Source organism: Pituophis catenifer, unplaced genomic scaffold (assembly GCF_029215685.1).
Source record: "Pituophis catenifer annectens isolate HBS135680 unplaced genomic scaffold, rPitCat1.0.hap2 SCAF_1, whole genome shotgun sequence".
In the NCBI taxonomy this organism is placed as follows: domain Eukaryota; kingdom Metazoa; phylum Chordata; class Lepidosauria; order Squamata; family Colubridae; genus Pituophis; species Pituophis catenifer.
Genome location: NW_027256881.1, coordinates 248,184,163 through 248,204,467, shown reverse-complemented (window position 1 = coordinate 248,204,467; position 20,305 = coordinate 248,184,163). Strand labels below are relative to the sequence as shown.

General features: G+C 34.8%; 1 protein-coding gene across 1 annotated transcript in view; it reads right to left on the bottom strand.

The window, feature by feature from the left end:
- KCNQ1 (potassium voltage-gated channel subfamily Q member 1) overlaps nt 1–20,305 on the bottom strand; it is a 379,098-nt gene that overhangs the window by 269,021 nt on the left and 89,772 nt on the right. Inside the window, exons 3-6 of the mRNA XM_070957421.1 lie at nt 14,723–14,849; nt 13,069–13,147; nt 12,455–12,551; nt 9,136–9,276 (exon numbers count right to left, since the gene is read on the bottom strand). Of these exons, the coding sequence (XP_070813522.1) occupies nt 9,136–9,276; nt 12,455–12,551; nt 13,069–13,147; nt 14,723–14,849 (444 nt within the window). The remainder of the gene's footprint in view (nt 1–9,135; nt 9,277–12,454; nt 12,552–13,068; nt 13,148–14,722; nt 14,850–20,305) is intronic.

Here is a 20,305-nt window from a genome sequence, read left to right as displayed (position 1 = left end):
TTATCAGGGGATGTCTTATTTTTGGGGAAACAGGGTATTATACATTATATGTATTATAAAAACTAGAAAAGTTTTTTATTCATAAGAAATTAAAAGTATTTTATAGTTTAATTTATAGTACTGCAACGGTACTTTTTTTCTTCAGAAAAATGTCTTTTAGGGTATTCCTAGCAAGTTAACTAATAAGCTTAGAAAACTGTCTGAATTTCAGAACAGCATCTGTTCTGCTTCTCCAGTCATTTTTCTTCTTAGAGCCCTTCTGCACTATAGTGCTGGATTCTTGGAATTAAGTGACTGAAATTGTCAGTTTTAACTCATTAAAAACAAAAATATAATTTCATAAAAATATTTCACTTTAATTTAACTTTTAAATTATTTTTTTAATCTTTTAAACTAATTTCACAAAAATATCCTCACTTTATTATTTTTATAAATAACTCAAGGTGGCACACATACCAATTATTTCTTCTCCTATTTTCCCCACAATAATAATCCTGTGAGGTAGGTTGGGCTGAGAGAGAATATGACTGGCCCAACGTCACCCAGGTGGCCAAAAGTGTGATTAGAACTCTGAAGAGATCTTCCTGCCACAGAGGACAGGTAGGTAATCAGGTAGAATCTAGATATTTGCCTACAGAGCATGGAAACTAGAAATCACTACTTGCATCAATTCAAGTCAGAAAATATGCAGCAGAAAAAGAGAAAGTAGAAGTTGCCTTCCTGGTGGGCTGGTGGTGGTGAGAAGATGATGTCATGTATTGTGCCTTCAAGCAATGCTAAATGGCTAGTATATATACTGGAGGAGATTAGACATGACAATCAACTGCCATTAGTCTTTTAAAATCCTTCTTTCAAAGTTCATAATTTAGTCACTTATCTGAAATAGTATAGTTTCTCCTGTTTGAGCAGGGAACTGGACTAGAAGACTTCCAAGGTCCTGTCCTGTCCTGTCCTGTCCTGTCCTGTCCTTTCCTTCTTTCCTTTCCTTTCCTTTCCTTTCCTTTCCTTTCCTTTCCTTTCCTTTCCTATGCTATACCATGCCATGCCATGCAATTCTATTCTATTCTAATGAATCTATCATGTACAGCTCCATGTATATAACTAGCTTTTAGTGTTTCATATTCAAGGAAGTTTGGAAAGTTGAACTGTCACTTTCTATAATAGAATTCAGAACATGTCTTCCAGTACAATGAAAACCTCCATACAATCATATCTCAACATCATAATAATGTGGTTTTAATAATATGTGAACAAGCCTACCTACTTCCTGGGCTTATGCATTCCTTCTATGTGATCCATAGAAGGTATCTGGAAGCTATTATTTCCTCAGGTTTAAAACAGATCATCTTCAAATTGTGGTTTGGTTTTATAAAAAGTAACTGCAATTCACAAATCTGATGATCTGGGTCACCATGGTTAACAAAAAGCAGAAGGAAACATACCAGAATGATTCCTCCTAGATGGGCAGAAGCGGGGAGAATGGAAATCTGCAAACTAAGTAGGTATGCACAGGACTGTTTAATAGCTAAACAAAGCCAATACCCCTCTCCTTAAAAATTCATTATTAGTTTTCAATATTTATGGGCTACCACAATATAAAACTCTAGATATTCACCAGACATAAATACTTGTAGTTATAATTATACTTATCATGATACTAACAGAGTTCACATTTCCAGACCTTATCATGATTTTTCCTCATGTAGTGTTCTACATTCATATTTCATTCTCATTTTTATCTTTTTTCTGCATTTGCACTATAAATTTATGATAAGGCATTTATTTATTATTATGCTACCAAGTAGCATAAAAATCCAGGGAGACAGATTAATGTCCTCCTAAGATGCAGTCAGCATAAAGGAGCAAGAGGTTTTTCAGCCAAATGGCCACATAAAAACTAATTTCTTGAATCCTATCCCAGTCCTCTTAACATTTCCCTAAAATAGCTTGACATTCCATCTCAATAAACTCTTTTAGATTTCCAGGCCAAGTGTAGTAACCAAAAATAAGTAACCCAACTAATCAAAGTTGGGTGCTGGTATCTAATTTGTACATTAAAATGTTTAGACAGCTGTTATGTCAGTTATTTGTATATCCCCACAACCTCATGCATCTGTGGGGTAAGAAAGAAACCTATCATTACACTGTTACGTATGGGAGAACCTTAATTTAGGAGAAAGAAAAGTGCATAGGAAATGAAATTACAAAAGAGCTCATGTTAACATGCTGTAAATTCAAAGCATTAATTGAAGCCTTCATGACTTGGAAAACTTTACAGTGCATGAAGTCTCAGGGCATCCTGCCCAATGTCTACTCTTCTCTATAGAAAAAAAACTGTGCCAGTCCAATCCAATCATTTTCGGTTTATTTTACTGTATGGAAAGATCTGTATACAAAGGAATTCCAGTCCAGGTGAAAAATGCTGTAGGGGAGATTTTTATAATAACAGGAAAAGTAGGCAAACAAGCCAGGGACAGAACTATCACTGGTGTAAGTGGTGTAAATCAATTTAATGACTGAAATAGTTCTTTAAATTCATTCAAATATTTATTTGCAATACTGGGATGTTTATGATAGGACATAACAAATTTTGTGAGAAAATATTTTCAACATGTTCATTTGAACATGCACTGAAATATTGTTTAATTATGTACTTCCATGAAAATATTTTTAACACTGCATATTAAAGTAGAAAAGGGACAGAACAACTTACAAATAAAGTTCCCCTTATCTTTTATTCGTACATCAATCATCTTGTGATGAAAATGAGTAATTTAGAGGATTATGTATGCCCCCAAATTAGCTAATGGGCATTTTGCAGCCTTATTATATGCAGATGATATAGTGACAATATCAACTGGACTCAAATGAACTCTGAGGACTCTAGATGCTTACTATTGTGAGAAAGAACTTGAGATCAACTGTAATAAAAACAAAATTTTAATTTCTGCAAAGTGACGTAGTGACCATGCCTATTGGTTATAGAGCCAGACAAAAATATAGTTCTTTAAACATTTGGGCATAGTCTTTCATCACTTTATACGAAATGTATTATAATGATAGTTATACTATTTTCTACTTCCCCAGAATGGTACAGCGTAGACCAACAACATTAAAGCTTTATTTGGCTACAGCATGCATATAGCTTCTGTTCGATGTTCAGTTGGGACCATCCTCTGGAAAGGATTCAGTCCAAATTTTTAAGGACTATATTTCAAATGTGTGACTAATGTGGTGCAAGGAAGGGAGACAGGTTTAAAGATGGGCACACTACTTGTACTTCTACCCATGGGTTAAAGTTACTATATTTTTCAGAATGTCTGCAAATTATTGTTATTGTTTATTGTAGACAATTATAGTTTAACATGGAAAAGAACATTCCTTCAAAAATTGCAACACTATGGAGTTTCCAGAGAGGTCATTCTGATTATGGGTACTAACTGCACTTATGTAACATGCTAGAAAGTTGGAAGCCAAACTGGATTGATCTGCACTACCCAGAAAGTGTCCCCCCCACCACTTTTAAGGCCAGCCAAAATTAAGTAACTGTCTCTAAATTTCAAAAAGCACCAACATTAGCACATTTTAATGTTTTCCTGAAGCTGTTCTCAACAGCAAATACAAAACAACCAACAAACACTAGTTAAGATCATCTCTTGCAGAGAAGAATTTATCATATCCATACCTCACATTCTTTTATAGTGCTTACTCCATAAAGATGAAGGGCCTGCTTTATAACTCAAATCCTGGGCAAAGTACGCAGAATTTATGTAGAATTAGTTTAACAGACTAGTCCAATGTCATTTCCTTAAACATAATTAAATCTTGGTATAATTGTTGCTGTGACTGCCTCAACGACTTAGTTATAATTTTATGTTGTCTTATTTTAGTCAAAACAAAAACTGTTATTTAATTACAATATTTGACTACATATAGAATTCTGGTCAGTGACTGCAATAAAAAATTATGTTGTTGATTATTCTTATATCAAATGAAAGTTACCTCTGGTTCAGTCTTTTATTTCTAACACTGACCAGTTGCATGCCAGTTTGACCATTTCTGAGAAAAAGTCTTATTAAAGTATTTGAGGGATGGATTCTTTCAAAACAGAAAAAAAAATCAGCCATTTTGTTTTCAATTAAAAACTTCAATAAATGGAGCCATTACAATACAAAACTATCTGTTTGTTATCTGTCAAGTAGGTCCAATATATATCTGCAATCAAGTTTTCTTTACAAAACAGAAGAGGTTTATATGTAAGAAGTTATTTATTCTCTTTACACATGTCTATGCTATTTCAGAACTGGAAATGTAACATACTAAAAGAGGAGGCAATGTTTGAATAGCTTTGTTTGATCAGCTGGATAGTTTTACAGCACTATTATGTACAGAACACTGTTTTTGCTCTCCCAGCAAGCTTAGAGCCAAGCATCTGGCAATGCTGAAACTTTGATGATATCATTGCCTTGCAAAAGCTGGTTAGAGTTGAAAGTTACAAGAACACAAATCACAAAGAACAATGACAGCCCAAACAAAGCCTGACAAGAGAGAGGAGTGATTTGTAAACAAAAGAATTATGTTGTTTAATTAATATCTTATGCTCTTGTTGATAGATGATCACTGCTATTCAGGTATCTTCTTAAGCTGGGATAACTAGAGATGTGGTTTATTAAATATTAACCAATTCACCAAAATCAGAGGCAATCTGGTAGCAGTTTTTCCAGCTAACACATTTTATTAAAAGGCATAAGCTTTCCTGAGCTGCACAGAGTGACTTGACTGCTATAGGATTTTAATTGGGAGGAGGTGGGTAGGACACAGAAAGGGTGGAGAAGACAGGTTAATGATGCAAGTTGCATGAGGCAGATTACAAATGCTTTATCAATTAATAATTGTAATGTGTTAAAAACTCTTGCAATTGTTGGCCTTTTTGAGATAGCCTAAAACCTTTTTTGACATATGTAAAATCTTTTAACAATATCTCATTGTAAAATGACTTATGGTCCACAGTATATCTGACTGCCTTTTGTATACTGTAAGACTCTTGACTGTTTTTGTAACAATTTTGGAATTTGGCTTAAATGTGAGTTGTGGTCAATGGAAATTTCTGCACAGACTACAACTTTTGTGGGGCAAGAAAATGTAAACAAAATTCGGAGACTACATAATGGATTCTGCAATTATTCTAGGGCAGCTGAAATGCTATATAATACACTAAAAATACATGTTAGTAATTACTCTTTATAATACTAATTATAAATCTTGTCCTTTTAAACATAAGCACTTTCAGGTCCTTAATATTTAAAGAGAAGGAATGAAGCATAATTTTTTGGCGAGATTTTGCTCAATTGGAGGCTTATTTATAGCAACTCAATTCATTTATCTATTATAGTTATAACATATAAAAGAATATGTATGTAAATATATTAAACTGTATTAAAAACTTTAGGGAGGATTACAAATTAATGTGTGAAATATTAATATTACATTTTAATAAAACCAAAAAGGCAATATTAAAAATTCTGTTTCATTTATTAAAGAATTATATAGCCTTATTCGCTCCTTTGTCTTAATAACTAACACTAATGTTGGGTAGAAAATGTGTGTAATCCCTGAAACTCTTCCATTTCAGCGGCTGTGATCCTCTTTAGATGTTCCCTCAGAAGCAATTCAATTAGCAATTCCTTTCAGCTCCTCCAAGAGCTTCAGTTAAAAAATTCTGCTTCTGGAAGCCATCCAAACACTTGAGGAAGTGCTATTTAAGTTTCATGTACAGTATCATTTTTTTAAAATAAAAGATTGTTTCTCAAAACTGTAATTTTTACAGTTGAACGTTTTAGGTTTTATAATTTTCAGAAATCTTTTCACAGAAATCTGTATGCATTAAAAGAGTTTCCAGTTTCTATATAAATAGAATTATTTATAGTCTTCGTTTGAGTAAAAATCAGGAGGAATTCAGGTTGTTGTTGCTTCTACCTGTAATTTGTTTTATCTGTTGACCTTTTAATTTGCAATGTATGCCAACTGTATGCTTTTTACAATGTATGGAGCATGGGGCTGTGTTTTCACACATTTGGCTTTTCTTCTTTATATAAACTGATTGTTCTCATTTTTACTGAGAAAAGCTTTGCAGCACCATGCCTCCCAAGAATATGTTTCTCTTAAACTCAGGAGCAGTGGGGTTTGCTGTTGTTGTTATATCTGCCATCTTTAATTAATAATCCATATGAGTCATGCCTCTAGAAACTCCATACAGTATAATACTATCTAAAACCTTTACAAAGGACTTAAAATCTTTTTAAAAAGTAGACCAATCAGCAATCTCATTGTATTCTCTATTTACATGTAAAAACAAAGAAGGGAAAAGGGAGAGGTGTTTATAGACAGACAGAGAGAAGGTCAAAGTATTATCCACCAGTCTTTGAGTTGGCAGAAATTTGGTCTTATTTGTAAGTCCCAGTCTTCCAGAATAACAAATCAAGCAGTTGGTACTATCCTTATTGTTTTAATCCAGGATAGGTTAAGGAAACTGATAGGCAAATGTCCCTTTCCATCAAATATCACTTGCTGGCAGGAAAACAGTCATCAATCACTTTCCATAATATGGGATGTAGCAGATGTAGATGAAAGTTGATGAGGGCTTGAGGCAGCTTGTTTTGACATCTGTCAAGTAACAGCACTGTGCCTGTAACCAGACTATTTCTGATTATAGGTTTAGCACTGGTTTGAAAGAGCACTAAACCCATGTCTAAAAATAGCCTGGATGACAGACACAGTTGTGGAGGAGGGATGTGGGGTGAACTAGGAGCAAATGATCAATAAAGAACAAGCTCCATCTTCAAGTAGTGCTGCAAAAGAATGGGTGTGCTGGTATTGAGTCTATTTCTGTCACATCAGAAAATAGCCCACAGAGCATAACTGTGTAGGCAAAATGACACAATTCATCATCTCGGTACTAGAAACAATAAAAGCTATGGCCATGCCAAATCTCGTATTACAGGGGTGGGGAATGATGGCTGGCTCAAGAATTCTGGGAGTTGAAGTCCACAAATCATAAAGGGCTCATTGTTCCCCACCTCTGTCGTATTAACAAAAACAGTGGAAAACATTGTAATGTACCCAAAACAGCAACTAGAAATACACTGCTGGCAGAATGAGGTTCTCCACCCTGATTTAAATCAATACTCTATGTAATACCAGACTAGCACTTTGTCAAGAAAGTTCAGTTTTTTATATACTGCACAAAAGAGCACTCAACTTGTGTTTTTAAGGAGCCCACATTAAGACCTGATAAACACTTCAGACATCACCAATCAGGCATTATATATGGGGGACATGCTTCTGCAGAAACTGATGTCTGGATTCTCCTGCAACTTGAGCCAAAATAGGAGTGTGAAAATGAGCCCACAGAACTCATATAAGAAACAATAGCTAATGTGATACTTGTCATCCTTGTCCTCATTTATCAAGCAAATGGTATATCAATGTATCCATTATTTGATAATTGGGTATGTTCATTAAGCAAATCTAATTTCTGGATATTGTCTGCTTGGGCAATTGAACAGAATGACAATTAGAAAACCTAATGATTTGCAGGGTTCATCTAAGCCTCCATGACGCCAGCTGAAGATTGTAAAACTGCCCTGAATTAAGCCTGGATAAAACAGAAATTTCAGAGAATCAAAGGAAATAATTCAGAAACTGTACACTAATATACAGTATTTGTTCAGAACTCAAATCAGTAGTGATATAACTCCAGTAGAGTGATATTAATTCTTCTGAGCCCTCAAATATTGCTGCAATCATCAATATTGCCTATTTATTCTAGGCAGAAGTTAAAAGATTAGACTGGGGCTGACAGTGGAGCTCTTTTATGTTAATACAAATACTTAGTTTCTCTACCTAGAAACCAGGAGATTGTGAGTTCTAGTCCCATTTTAGGCAGGAAGCTGGCTGGGTGACTTTGAGCCAATGATTCTGTCTCAACCCAACTCACCTCACAGAGTTGATGTTGTGGGAAAAATAGTAGGAGGAAGGAACATTAGGTTTGTTGTCTTGAATTATTTATAAAAAATATAAAGGTAGGATTTAAAAAGGTCCCACTGCTCCCCTGAGACTTAACTCCTGGACAGATATAGAGTCAGATGACGCCTGCCTCTCCATCTTCTGGGGATAGCAAAGAATTGGTTCTTTTATAACAAAGGGGAGAACTTTGCAGACATCCATGAATTAATACAGGAGGAGTATATTCTCAAACTCTGGGAAAGAACAGGGAGTTGTTTAAAATATGGCAAATGAAGAACAGATGAGCATTTCAGCCTTATCTCTTAAGCAAAGCTTTAGTCCATTAGTCTTACAGAATGCATGAAAAGAAAATTTAAACAGCTCTTAGAAACCTCACCTTGATAGGTTTCTTATTTTTCATTAACAAATTAAGATTGTACTTTTCTTATTTAGTTTCTGATATTTTATAATTTAAACCTTTATTTCAGATTAATAAAGTGCTGCATGGCTTTTGCTTCCTTGGTCAAGCGTCACCATTATTGTATTGACAATGGAACTTTTTTTGAGTGTTCTTAACACTTAGACTTATATAATGCTTCACAGTGCTTTACAGATCTCTCTAAGCAGTTTTCAGAGTCAGCATATTGCCCCCAACAATCTGGATCCTTATTTTACCCATCACCAACCTTGAGCCTGGTGAGATTCGATCTGCCAAACTGCTGGCAGCTGGTGATCAGCAGAAGTAGCCTGCAGTACTGCACTCTAACCACTGTGCCTCCGTGGCTCTTGGTTAATCCTAATTATGATTGGACAACTGTTTTTAGGGTTAACATGAAAACTAAAATGTCCAATTTCAAATAACACAATAAGCTCTAGTTTTAGAAACAAAACCTTTCCATTGCAACTAGTTTGGGTGATCCATCAGATACAGAATTAAGGAATCTGCCCTTTTCTATTCTAAGCTATTTGTGGCCTTAATAGAAGGAAGTAAACACTCAAAAACCTGAACCTGATTATCATGAAATTACAAGAATAAGAACACAATGTACTTTTTCTTCCAATAATTTAGATAGTGACATATTTCCTAATTAAAAATACATTATATCACATTTGATACTTTTATATACTTACTACTCCCCACCAAAGTGCATCAGCATAGCTGCTAAATTCATGCTCGCCTGAGTCATTCACAGCATCTTTTTCAGCCAAATACACGAAATATGAAGAAAAAATCAAGCCCAGAAACCCAATATACAGGGTAGTTATCAATTCCTAAAAGAAGAAAAAGAACCAATTAGTGAATAATTAACCATATGGGGAATTCTGCTGTCTTCAGAAGCTATTTTGAAAAAATAATACTTGATGCTCAAGTTTATACTTCAGTGGGCTTATTATTTTCCAGTATTATTTGGTAACATCAAGAGAGAGAGAATTTTAAGTGCCAGAAAGCCTAATTCTGAAAAGCTAACAGCTCAATCTAAAAGCCCTGAATGTGAAAAATTCCTAATTTGTGTTGAAGGAAGCTTAAATCTAAATTAATTTATATCAATGCTAGATGGAAAAAATATATATAAATTCTACACAATTTTATTTAATGGCTTCAATCCATTCCTCAAATTGAAAGTAAAATGTTTGATAAGCAGAGTAAATAGCATTTGCTGATTACATTGTGAAAAGCATCATGGAAATAGGCATGGATGAAACTTGGATTTCACAAACTATAATGTTGAATTGTAACAAATTTAACAACTAAACCTGACACTCAATTAAAGAATGCTGTGTCAGTTTAATTATATGAGTGTTAATTCATTGATTAAATGTGCATGTGAATAAAACAACACTTCTGATTTGAAAAGCATATATCTTTTACTCAGGGTATACGTGGGTCATAGCATGTTATATAAGAGAGAAGTAGAAATTACTTTAAAGTCAGATCTAGTCATTGGTAGTTGGAAGGACTTTGAAATATTTTTTTAACAATATAGGAACTGCATGATTTATCAAAAAACATTTTAGTAAAATTTCTTTATCAAAATATTTTGCATTTCAAAATGATCTAATATGTACTTAGAAGTTATTATAATAATGTAATATCAGACCTATCATCCACTGGGAGTTTCAGCAAAAAAAGCTTGCATATATTCCATCTTTCTATAAACTACTAGACTGACCACATTGAGATGTTTTTTTCTAATTCATCGAACCAAGATATGCACAGGACTATCGAATCTGCATGTAATCCTTTTGCTCCACCCTTTGCCACAATCTACAATTAGGCAAGAAACCTCTAATTTTCCAGTTTCCATTCCTTCCAGACTGGGAAAAAATAACTATCAGTTTCAAATATGTTCAGAGTATTAATGGCCAAACCACAAGTCATTTTTACTCTAGAGTAAACAAAGTTAATCCAACTGGAAACCTTAATGAAGTAGGGTGTGACTCTAGTTCTTTGTCCTATATTTTTACTCTAATCCAACTGGAAACCTTAATGAAGGGTGTGACTCTAATTCTTGTCCCATACTAAGGTCATGATCTAGATCAGTCTTTCCACATTTCAATTAATACAGTCAAGAAGGGAATCACTAAAATAAATCATATCTTGTTGGGGCAAATCAATTGACAGGAACAGTTAATCCAACTTGTTTTGGGACTACAATGGCATAAATGTTTTAAATGTTCCTTTCCCAAACACTACCAATCTCTCTCTCTCTCTCTCTCTCCCTCTCTCTCTCTCTCTCTCTCTCTCTCTCTCTCTCTCTCTCTCTCCCTCCCTCCCTCTCTCTCTCCCTCCCTCTCTCTCTCTCTCTCTCACACACACACACACATACACACAAACAACCACGCTGTTTTTCCTGTAGTCCTTGACTTACCACCACAATTGAACCCAAAGTTTCTGTTGCTAAGTGAGACATTTGTTAAGTGAGTTTTGTCCAGTTTGCCACTTTTCTTGCCACTGTTATTAAGTGAAATGGGTTTCCCCATTGAATTTGCTTGTCAGACGGTCACAAAAGGGGATCACAGGACACTGCAACCGTCATAAATATGAGTCAGTTTCCAAGCATCTGAATTTTGATCATGTGACCATGGGGATATTTCAATGGTCGTAAGTGTGAAAAATGGTCATAAGTCATTTTTTTCAGTGCTGTGGTGACTTTGAATGATCACTACTACAGGACTACCTGTACAATGAAAATAAAACATATGGTTGCTAACTAGCCTATGCACTGAATTGAGTAATTCAGAACAGACTTTCATTTACCCAAAGAGGAACAGATGGATCTGAACCAGTGGTGGGTTGCTTCTGGTTCGCACTGGATCGGGCGAACCAGTAGCAGGCGGGACGCTCCGCCCACCCACCCAGATGCTTCTGCGCATGCGCAGAAGCGCCACACCGCATGCACGAGCAAACTGGTAGCAACGGGATTTTGAACCCGCCCCTGATCTGAACAAACTTCATCTCAGTTCTGGATTTCTACAAAACCAAGTCAAAGATTTATGCATGTACCTATGTATGTATGTAATTTATATACATTTACATACATATCCTCCAAGATCTCAAGTAAATGTATTTGGCTCTTTCCCTATATTTTATCTGTATAACAGCTGTAAAATTGATCCAGGTGAGAGATAATAAATGACTCAACCAAATCCAAAAAATATTGTAGTCAAGTGAGATTTGAATTTCAAGCTCCTAAATTTTAGTAGAAGCTCTTATTTTAATATTTAGGCTTGGATTAAATATGGCAGTTACAATTTCTCATAGGTCAGACAAAACAAGAAGCCACAGGTAACTATTTTCTGTTCAAGTGAATAATAATAAAATAAAATAATAAAAAGTGAAGGCAACGATTCTGCCTTGTTTATTAATACTATTATAATTCCATGTTTACCTATTTTAAAGATGTGGAGGCATATCATGGTTATGTAGGAGAATAGGTGCAATTATTATGTATATATATACAGTATAAACATACTCAGATACATAAAAGTATTGCATTTACTTTAAAAATGTATAAATCTGTGATACTCTGTAATGATACAATCATAGATGTAGAGCGAATCTATTATGGGATATAACCCTTTTAATTCAGCATATATTCAACTAAAATGACAAGAGTTGATATCACGTTATTTTCTGGCCAGATTTCACTTACAGGTAGTTTTCAATTTACAACCATTCATTTAGCAAATGTTCAAATGACTTACTATTAGTCCTATTGAGTCTTGGAGAAGACTCTAAACTTCTCCAGAGTCCAGAAGTACAGTTTCCTCTGCAGATTTTCCAGTCCATGTTGGGAAGTCAGAGAATGTGTAGGCAAAGCTAGAACATCTTTGTCTTTAATCCATGTAGAGTTTTTTGGAATGACACCTTTGGGTGCTCCAAAAATAATGTGAATCTAGATTCTCAACAATAAAGAAATAAATACTCACAGTTCCCAATTTTGCATACCTGTCTATGTATGAACACTACAGATCCCAATAGTCTCCACGTGCCACCCTGCCGATCTACATGAAGCATGCGCAGAATCTGCAGAAACCGGATGCCTCTGGGGGAGAAAATAGGTTTATTCAAAGAAAATGGAAGATAACTAATTAAAATACAGTTTGGAAATAGAAGTCTGATTGTAGAAAAGAAAAACGACAGGGAATAATATATGTTCAGGACTGTAGAGGTAGTCCTCACTTAACATTAGATTAGTTACAACTGTTGCGGCATCCCTGTATTCATGTAATTGAGATCTGGGTACTTGACAACTGATTTGCTCTTATGACGATTGCAGCATCCTACATTTATGCAATCACTATTTGTGACCTTCTCAGCTGGTTTCTGACAAGCAAAGTCAATGGGGAAGCTAGCAGGAGGTCACAAGTTAATGTGATGTCTCACTTAATGACTGTCGGAGACTAACTTAATGATCATCGCAAAACATGATCATTAAAATTGGGTGCAGCCAGATTGATGCCCGACTTGATGAACACACCACTTAAAAAATAAATCTTCCAGGCTCTATTGAGATCTCAAGTTGAGGATTACCTGTATAAACTTACAATTAACATATTTACCTGATTGCCGAAGTTGCAAAAACTTGACCTTTTGAACCAACACATAGTACTATCATGGAGGCAACAACTACAATAAGATCTGGAAATTAAAAACAGATAAATAAATAAATAAATAAATAAATAAATAAATGTAGATTTAAAAGTGTATGTGCCTTGCACATATTTAGATTTTATGCTAAAACATTGTACTTCTATTTAGATGGTAGGTAACTGATAATTAATATTTGATTATACACATTTGCCTTGCTATTTTCCTTTTCCTTTGCTTGTATTTTTATAAAGACTTTGTGCACAGTCAAATATTTACTATTGTTTTAAAGACTTTTTTTAAAAAAGATTTTTATAAAGATTTCATGCACAGTATCATATTTGCTAAGATGTAGAGGAGGTTTCAAGGCAATAATTGTTTTTAAGATTTCTTTTAATAAGGCGGTGTGTTAATTTCCAGTATCTTTTGAACTTTTACATAGCTGCTACATACAATAAAATGTGTTTTTTTTTTCTGTGTCACAACATTGATTATTGTATGATTTATCTATTTTTACAATTATGGACAGAGTTATGTCCCATCTGTAAAATATTTTGTACCAATTATCTCTTCATATATTTTCTTGAAAACATTTATTACTTAATCATGCAACACTGGTAGAGCAAGGATGCATTCTTTGAAAAAAATAATGAAGATAGGAATGTCCTTTCATCAATTTGGTCGAGTAGAGAAAAGCAAGGAAAGAACCACTTCCAAATGAAGCAATTTTATCTTCCCACCTGCACTTTTTTTTTTTTTGAGAAAAATATATACTCTTTTGTGAGGAACAAACAGTGCATATGCTCATTATGAAATCATATAGGGTGTTATATAGAGTCTGTGAACACTATGTGTCCATTTCTGAAACATGGAAATTCAATTTACTGCTGCTCTGGAATAGTTTACAAGGGCACTCCATTATTCAGAATAAATAATATTTATTTTACTTTATCATATTTGTATCTGCCTATTTCACATAGAAACAGTGTAGTTACTAATGACTAACATTATACTCTTTGGGGATTGAAATATTAACTTCCAGATCACTCTTCTGGGAACATAGAGCTACAACCACTGGTTCCATCATTTCATTAATGTAGGGATACATTAATGAATCTTAATGAATCTTTTTAAATCTTATCATTTCTCTCTTTATTGTAATATCAGGAACTACACTGAAGTTTTGTATGATTAGAAGAAAATGGTTGGAACAGAATGGGATCGAAAACTGAATTTGATTTGATATTTTCTTACCACATTAAAAATCACAATTTATTTAAATCCCTGGAAAGTTTTGAGGCCTCAAGTCCAAGGTTTTGTAGGTCTACTGGTTATAGAAGTACCCTAACAACGAAGAACGGAAAGAATAATGGCAGTGCCCACTCTCCTTGTCTGATTGTCTACAACCAGTGATCCTAAGTTCAACATCTTAAACAAGCTTTCATTAGAATAATTTTCCTATTAATATTTCTTCTGGTTTTCCATCATGATCATACATCAAATCTATACATGTGATTAGTCTGTAATTCAAAACAGAGACAATCAGCCCTTCTTAGATAATGCAGCACAATATTTTCTATTTTCTAATTTAAATAAATCATACTATACAAAACCACACATACTCACCAATGATAGAAATGGGTTTTCTAGCAAAACGAAGCCTTCCCCAGAAGCCAACATATTTACTGCGGCATCCTGAAGACCACAATCGAACCACATATTCAGTTCCAAAAAATACCACTAATACAATTTCCTAGAGGAAACAGATAAGGGAGCCTGATTAATTTAATATGCTTTTAATGCTTTGCATATGCTATTTGGAGAAAATGGAATATCAGGTCTGGGAATCTTAAAATAAATTGTGACAATCACCTCCCAACCACCTCCCTGCTTCCTGATTGGAAATTCAAGATAGCTGTAGCCCCCACCCATCTAAAGAATAATAGTTGCAGAATAATAATCTTCAAAACAGTCCAGAACACAATTAAAAATTAAATCTTTGTTTTGCACTTTAGTCACATTTTGATCATCATATCTTGAAAAACATATGCCTGAAAAACATAAAAAGGCCTCTACATTAAAGGACAATTCTGTGCATGTAAAGTCCAAAATTAATAAAGTTTAATAGTATCTCAGAATTAAATTAAAACTACACCTTAAATTTCAATTTTTGAAGTCATATTAGAAAAATACCTACAAATGCAACAACAAGAAATTACATTTTTATATACCAGCTGTTCAATTCATTGCAAAACTTGGTAAAAACTAAAGTTTCTAGTAGAAATAATGCCAAAAAAGAATGAGCAAAATTTTGATAGAATAATAAAATTGCTTATATATTCTTCTATTAAATTCATGTTTTTATTTAGTAAAATGTTTATCGGTGAATTGTTGTATAAACTTGTATATAGATACTTGGAACCACTACTAGCACTGTGACTAAATTTAGCTTTAAAATGTTTGACTTTCCTATGTCTTTTTCACTACATATATAAGTGGAAAAGTAGGTTCCACACTGCCCTGAATGCAAATACCTAATGTGCAAATAAAGAAGCCAACTGCTCATTTCTTTAAAAAGAAATAACATCAGAATGTTTATACATAAACTATGCTGTAGTAATTCTGCAAAAGGATCTTTTTTTAAACTAAGAAAATATAATGACAACTATAATTAATTGATTCTGAGAAAGAGAAAATAACGAGGTGTAGTGAACCAAAATTTCCTACATGCAAATTAGACTTTAATATTGTAAGAAGGGTAGGAAAGTAGAAAGAAGCAAGGGGATAAATTACGGATGCCTTTAGAGTCACAATGTGTGGGTTTGTGGAATAAGGGAATAGCATGCAGGAAATTTGCATAAGAGCTGTGGGTTTTTAAAGACCCTCCATGATTTGCTGGGTAACAGGAACACTGACAAATATGCAAATGTGTGCTGCCCTAAAGACAATGAAACAGACATACAGTCAATGGTTACTGCCATCCAGTTCTTTGCATGACATGCAGACAAGCTTAGAGAACATTGATTGTTCTATAAACTCCTGCAATTGGAAAGAAGGACCAGTCATCTTACACCAAGACACATTTTTCACTCCTGACATTTCGATAAAGGCATATTGACCTAAATGAGACCCATGTTATTCTGGCAACATCTGAGGTGAAAGGGCACAAGCTGTTCTTCATGGTCATACACAAAAATGCCAGGTAACTATTAGCAACTGGCAAATTCCCCTCCCCAACCCTTGGCTTGGTGACACACAAGTGTTTTTTTTTTTTTAATATCTTCCCTTGTATAAACTCAATAAATCCACTGCAGGAGGAGGAGGAGGAGGTGGCTGATTGATATTTGTTGCTATATTTAGAGACAGCTGTCAGAATAGCTGCTTAGAGGCGAAAGCCTCTGTTTACATTTATAATAAAATGTGCTAATCATTAGAAAGGCAAATAAACAATTCTTTGTGAATTACTTCAGTATACCCTGCCTACCATTCCTCAATAAACTGGAATTTCAGGAGTTTCAATATTAAGAGGCAAATATAACAACAGCAGCAGCAGGCTGCTTGTATGCTACCCAACTCTCAATGAATCTTGATGGCTCAAATAATAATAAATCAAATAAATCACAACCAAATCAATAAAGGATAAAAAGAAAAGATGGCAAGTGTGATGAAGTGAGATCTTATTCTCTCTCACCAAAGGCCTGGGAGAAGAACCACCAAGAAGGCAGGCTTCCAATGATGACACTGTTTAATTAAAGGATCCCAGAACGTGCCAACCTGCAAGACTGAATTGGGTACATGTTATAGGAGACAGGTGGTCCTTCAAGTGACTATGCCTTATGCCCTAAAGGGCATGCATACTAAGGACTTCTTTCTTTTTTACAACTGTTATCCGGCACCAACAACTTCAAATTTAGCCATGTTATCTGGTTAGAGTTAGGCTGATATTCTTATCAGATATTTCCATTTATATTGCATTTTTAAAAAATGAAACCTAATTTATTTTGGAAAGCAAAAAGTTTTCTTTTGGAACATAATCCAATGTTCAACCCTTATAAACTTTAGTAAGACCACATCTGGAATACTTCATCCAGTTCTGGTCACCACATAAAAAAGATGTTGAGACTCTGGAAAGAGTGCAGGGAAGAGCAACAAAAATGATTATGGGGCTGTAGACTAAAACAGCCTACAGGAATTCGCTACGTCTAGTCGAATGAAAAGAAGGACTAAGGGAGATATGATAGCAGTGTTCCAATATTTGAGGGACACCTAGAAAGATGAGGTGGTCAAACTATTTTCCAAAGAACCAAAAGGCAAGACAAGAAACAATGGATGGAAACTAACCAAGGAGAGAAGCAACCTAGAACTAAGGAGAAAATTCCTAACAGTGAGTCCTAAACATCTTGCTGTGGTTGCTCCATTATTGGAGGCTTTCAAAAAGAGACTGGGTAATCATTTATTTGAAATAGTATAGGGTCTCCTTGGACTAGAAAACCTCCAACTCTATTATTCTATGTTCTACATTTGTTAGATCAGATTGAGGCTGGAGTCGTAAGCATACATAACAAGAAACCTGTACTGTACTCAATCCAAGAAAGGAGAATAAGTGATCACGCAGTTACAGAAGGTCAACTACTACAACATGGAACACCCAGGACTCTCTTAAAGACGATTCAGAAAATAGGACAGAATACAGAGACTCAATTATTTTAGGGACTAGTTGATCAACATCTGGACGAACTCCAGTTTAGTGCCAGATATGCTACTGCACTTTTGGCCTCAAATTAAAATGTTTGTGCGATTCAGGTGAAAGACCAGAATCATCCTTCAAACAATCTAGTCCCAAACAGATTCTGGTGAAAGTCCAGAATGGGTTCGAGATTAGGTTGTTTGAAGGATCATCCAACCCATAAACTTGCTTGAGCTCTTATCTGTATAAGAGTTCCTCCTCAAAATCTATAGGTAAGATTTCCCATGCCTATTTTTGTCTGGAAGAAGATAGGTCTGTTTAGGAAAAATCCTTGTCATTCTGGAATTTCCTACTACATGATAAGTGCATGTTCTCTACCTCTGATGTGGCTCGCCTTGTTTCATAACCAATTAATGAGACTGGTTTTTCAAAGTTTTCCTTCCCACTGATTGTCAACTGAATGTTTCCTTTGTTAAAGGGTTCAGGAGTTTTCCTTGGAAATAATTTCTCTCTTTCTACAAATAATAACAGGATCTCAGTATTACTGGAAAGGTCTAAAAAGTTCTTGGCTACAAAAAGATTGGAAATTAGTATAGCCTTTATTGTCATTGTACATCATATATACAACAAAATTGAAATTACATCTGGCATCAAAACTAGTTAATCAAGTACTTGCTTTTCAAACTTTTTCTGTTATTGAACTAAAGCTGCATGAAAAACTACCAAATATGCTACAGAACTCCCAACATTTATTTCATCCTTTGGCAACCAAATCAGAAAGCAAAATCAGAATAATTCTCCTTACGTTATTTTTTTATTTTACTAACTGCTACTTACTTCTATCTGAACATTCTTTTAAAAGCTATGAAACATTGTGAGTTCAGACACTCTATTTGGCTCTGAGACTTTACATTACATTCCATCAACCTATTTGAATTCTCTCCCAAGCCTGTGTCACAGTGCTCCATACATCTACAGTAATAGTAACACTGAGATCTGTAGGCTGCTCACATCACAGATGTGTACTAATAGTTAATAGTAGTAACTTTCAAATTGTAAGTGTGCCAAGCTCATTTGCTCAGTATTTACCATTGCCTTCAACAATTAGCTAGGCTGGATGAAAATATTTTCATTCAAATGAACTGAACTGAAAGAAACACAGGCCAATTTGGAGCATGAATTAGCTGGTTAAGATTCAGTTACTCAGCAAAAATAACACCCTTCTTCACTTGATTTATTATTGAACCTTTAAAGGCTGTGTACAAATGCTCCCATTGTGTGCGCTGTTTAATATGCTTAGGTTGAAAGTCTCTTTCAAAAATGGAGTTGCTTATAGCTTGTTGTTCAAATATATTCCAGTTGCTTTATCATCAAAATACTATGCCCTCATTTATATGCTGTCTGGAGAGAGAGAACCCACTGTCAATATTTCCTTTCCCCAAGCTGTGGCTTCCAGAAGTGGCAGACTATTATTTCAAGAAGTTATAGCCATAGGCTGGCAATTTTGGAAAGTATAGTCCCAACACGTCTGGAAAACATAAGAATGAGGAAATGTTAGCATACAATATAAACAATGGGGATTTCCCCATCATTATGTGATATTCCCAAATTACGGATTTGGGTGGATTGTAGGGTGGATTCTTCTTTCATTCAAAAATTGCCTTTCTGAATCACATATATTTGAAGACCCATCTGTAGAAACCTCTTGCCAGTTTTGGCATTTAATGTACTTCTAACCTATGTGATTTTAACAATAACCCGTGGGAGAAAAGTAAGATGAGATCTATGGAGGAGATGACAAACAAGTAATATATGTATTATTTATACATATAATTTGCAGGAGATTCAATGAAACATACAATTGCAAGAGATGCAATGGGGAAAAATGGGGAGGACGAATGTTTATTTATTTATTAGTTCGATTTACAGTCAGGTCCAGAAATATTGGGACATCAACACAATTCTAATATTTTTGGCTCTATACACCACCACAATGGAGTTGGAATGAAACAAACACAATGTGCTTTAACTGCAGACTGTCAGCTTTAATTTAAGGGTATGTACATCCAACTCAGGTGAACGGTGTAGGACTTACAGCAGTTTGCATATGTGCCTCCCACTTGTTAAGGGACCAAAAGTAATGGGACAGAATAATAATCATAAATCAAACTTTCCCTTCTTAATACTTGGTTGCAAATCCTTTGCAGTCAATCACAGCCTGAAGTCTGAAACGCATAGACATCACCAGACGCTGGGTTTCATCCCTGGTGATGCTCTGCCAGGCCTCTACTGCAACTGTCTTCAGTTCCTGCTTGTTCTTAGGGCATTTTCCCTTCAGTTTTGTCTTCAGCAAGTGAAATGCATGCTCAATGGGATTCAGGTCAGGTGATTGACTTGGCCATTGCATAACATTCCACTTCTGTCCCTTCAAAAACTCTTTGGTTGCTTTTGCAGTATGCTTTGGGTCACTGTCCATCTGCACTGTGAAATGCTGTCCAATGAGTTCTGCAACATTTGGCTGA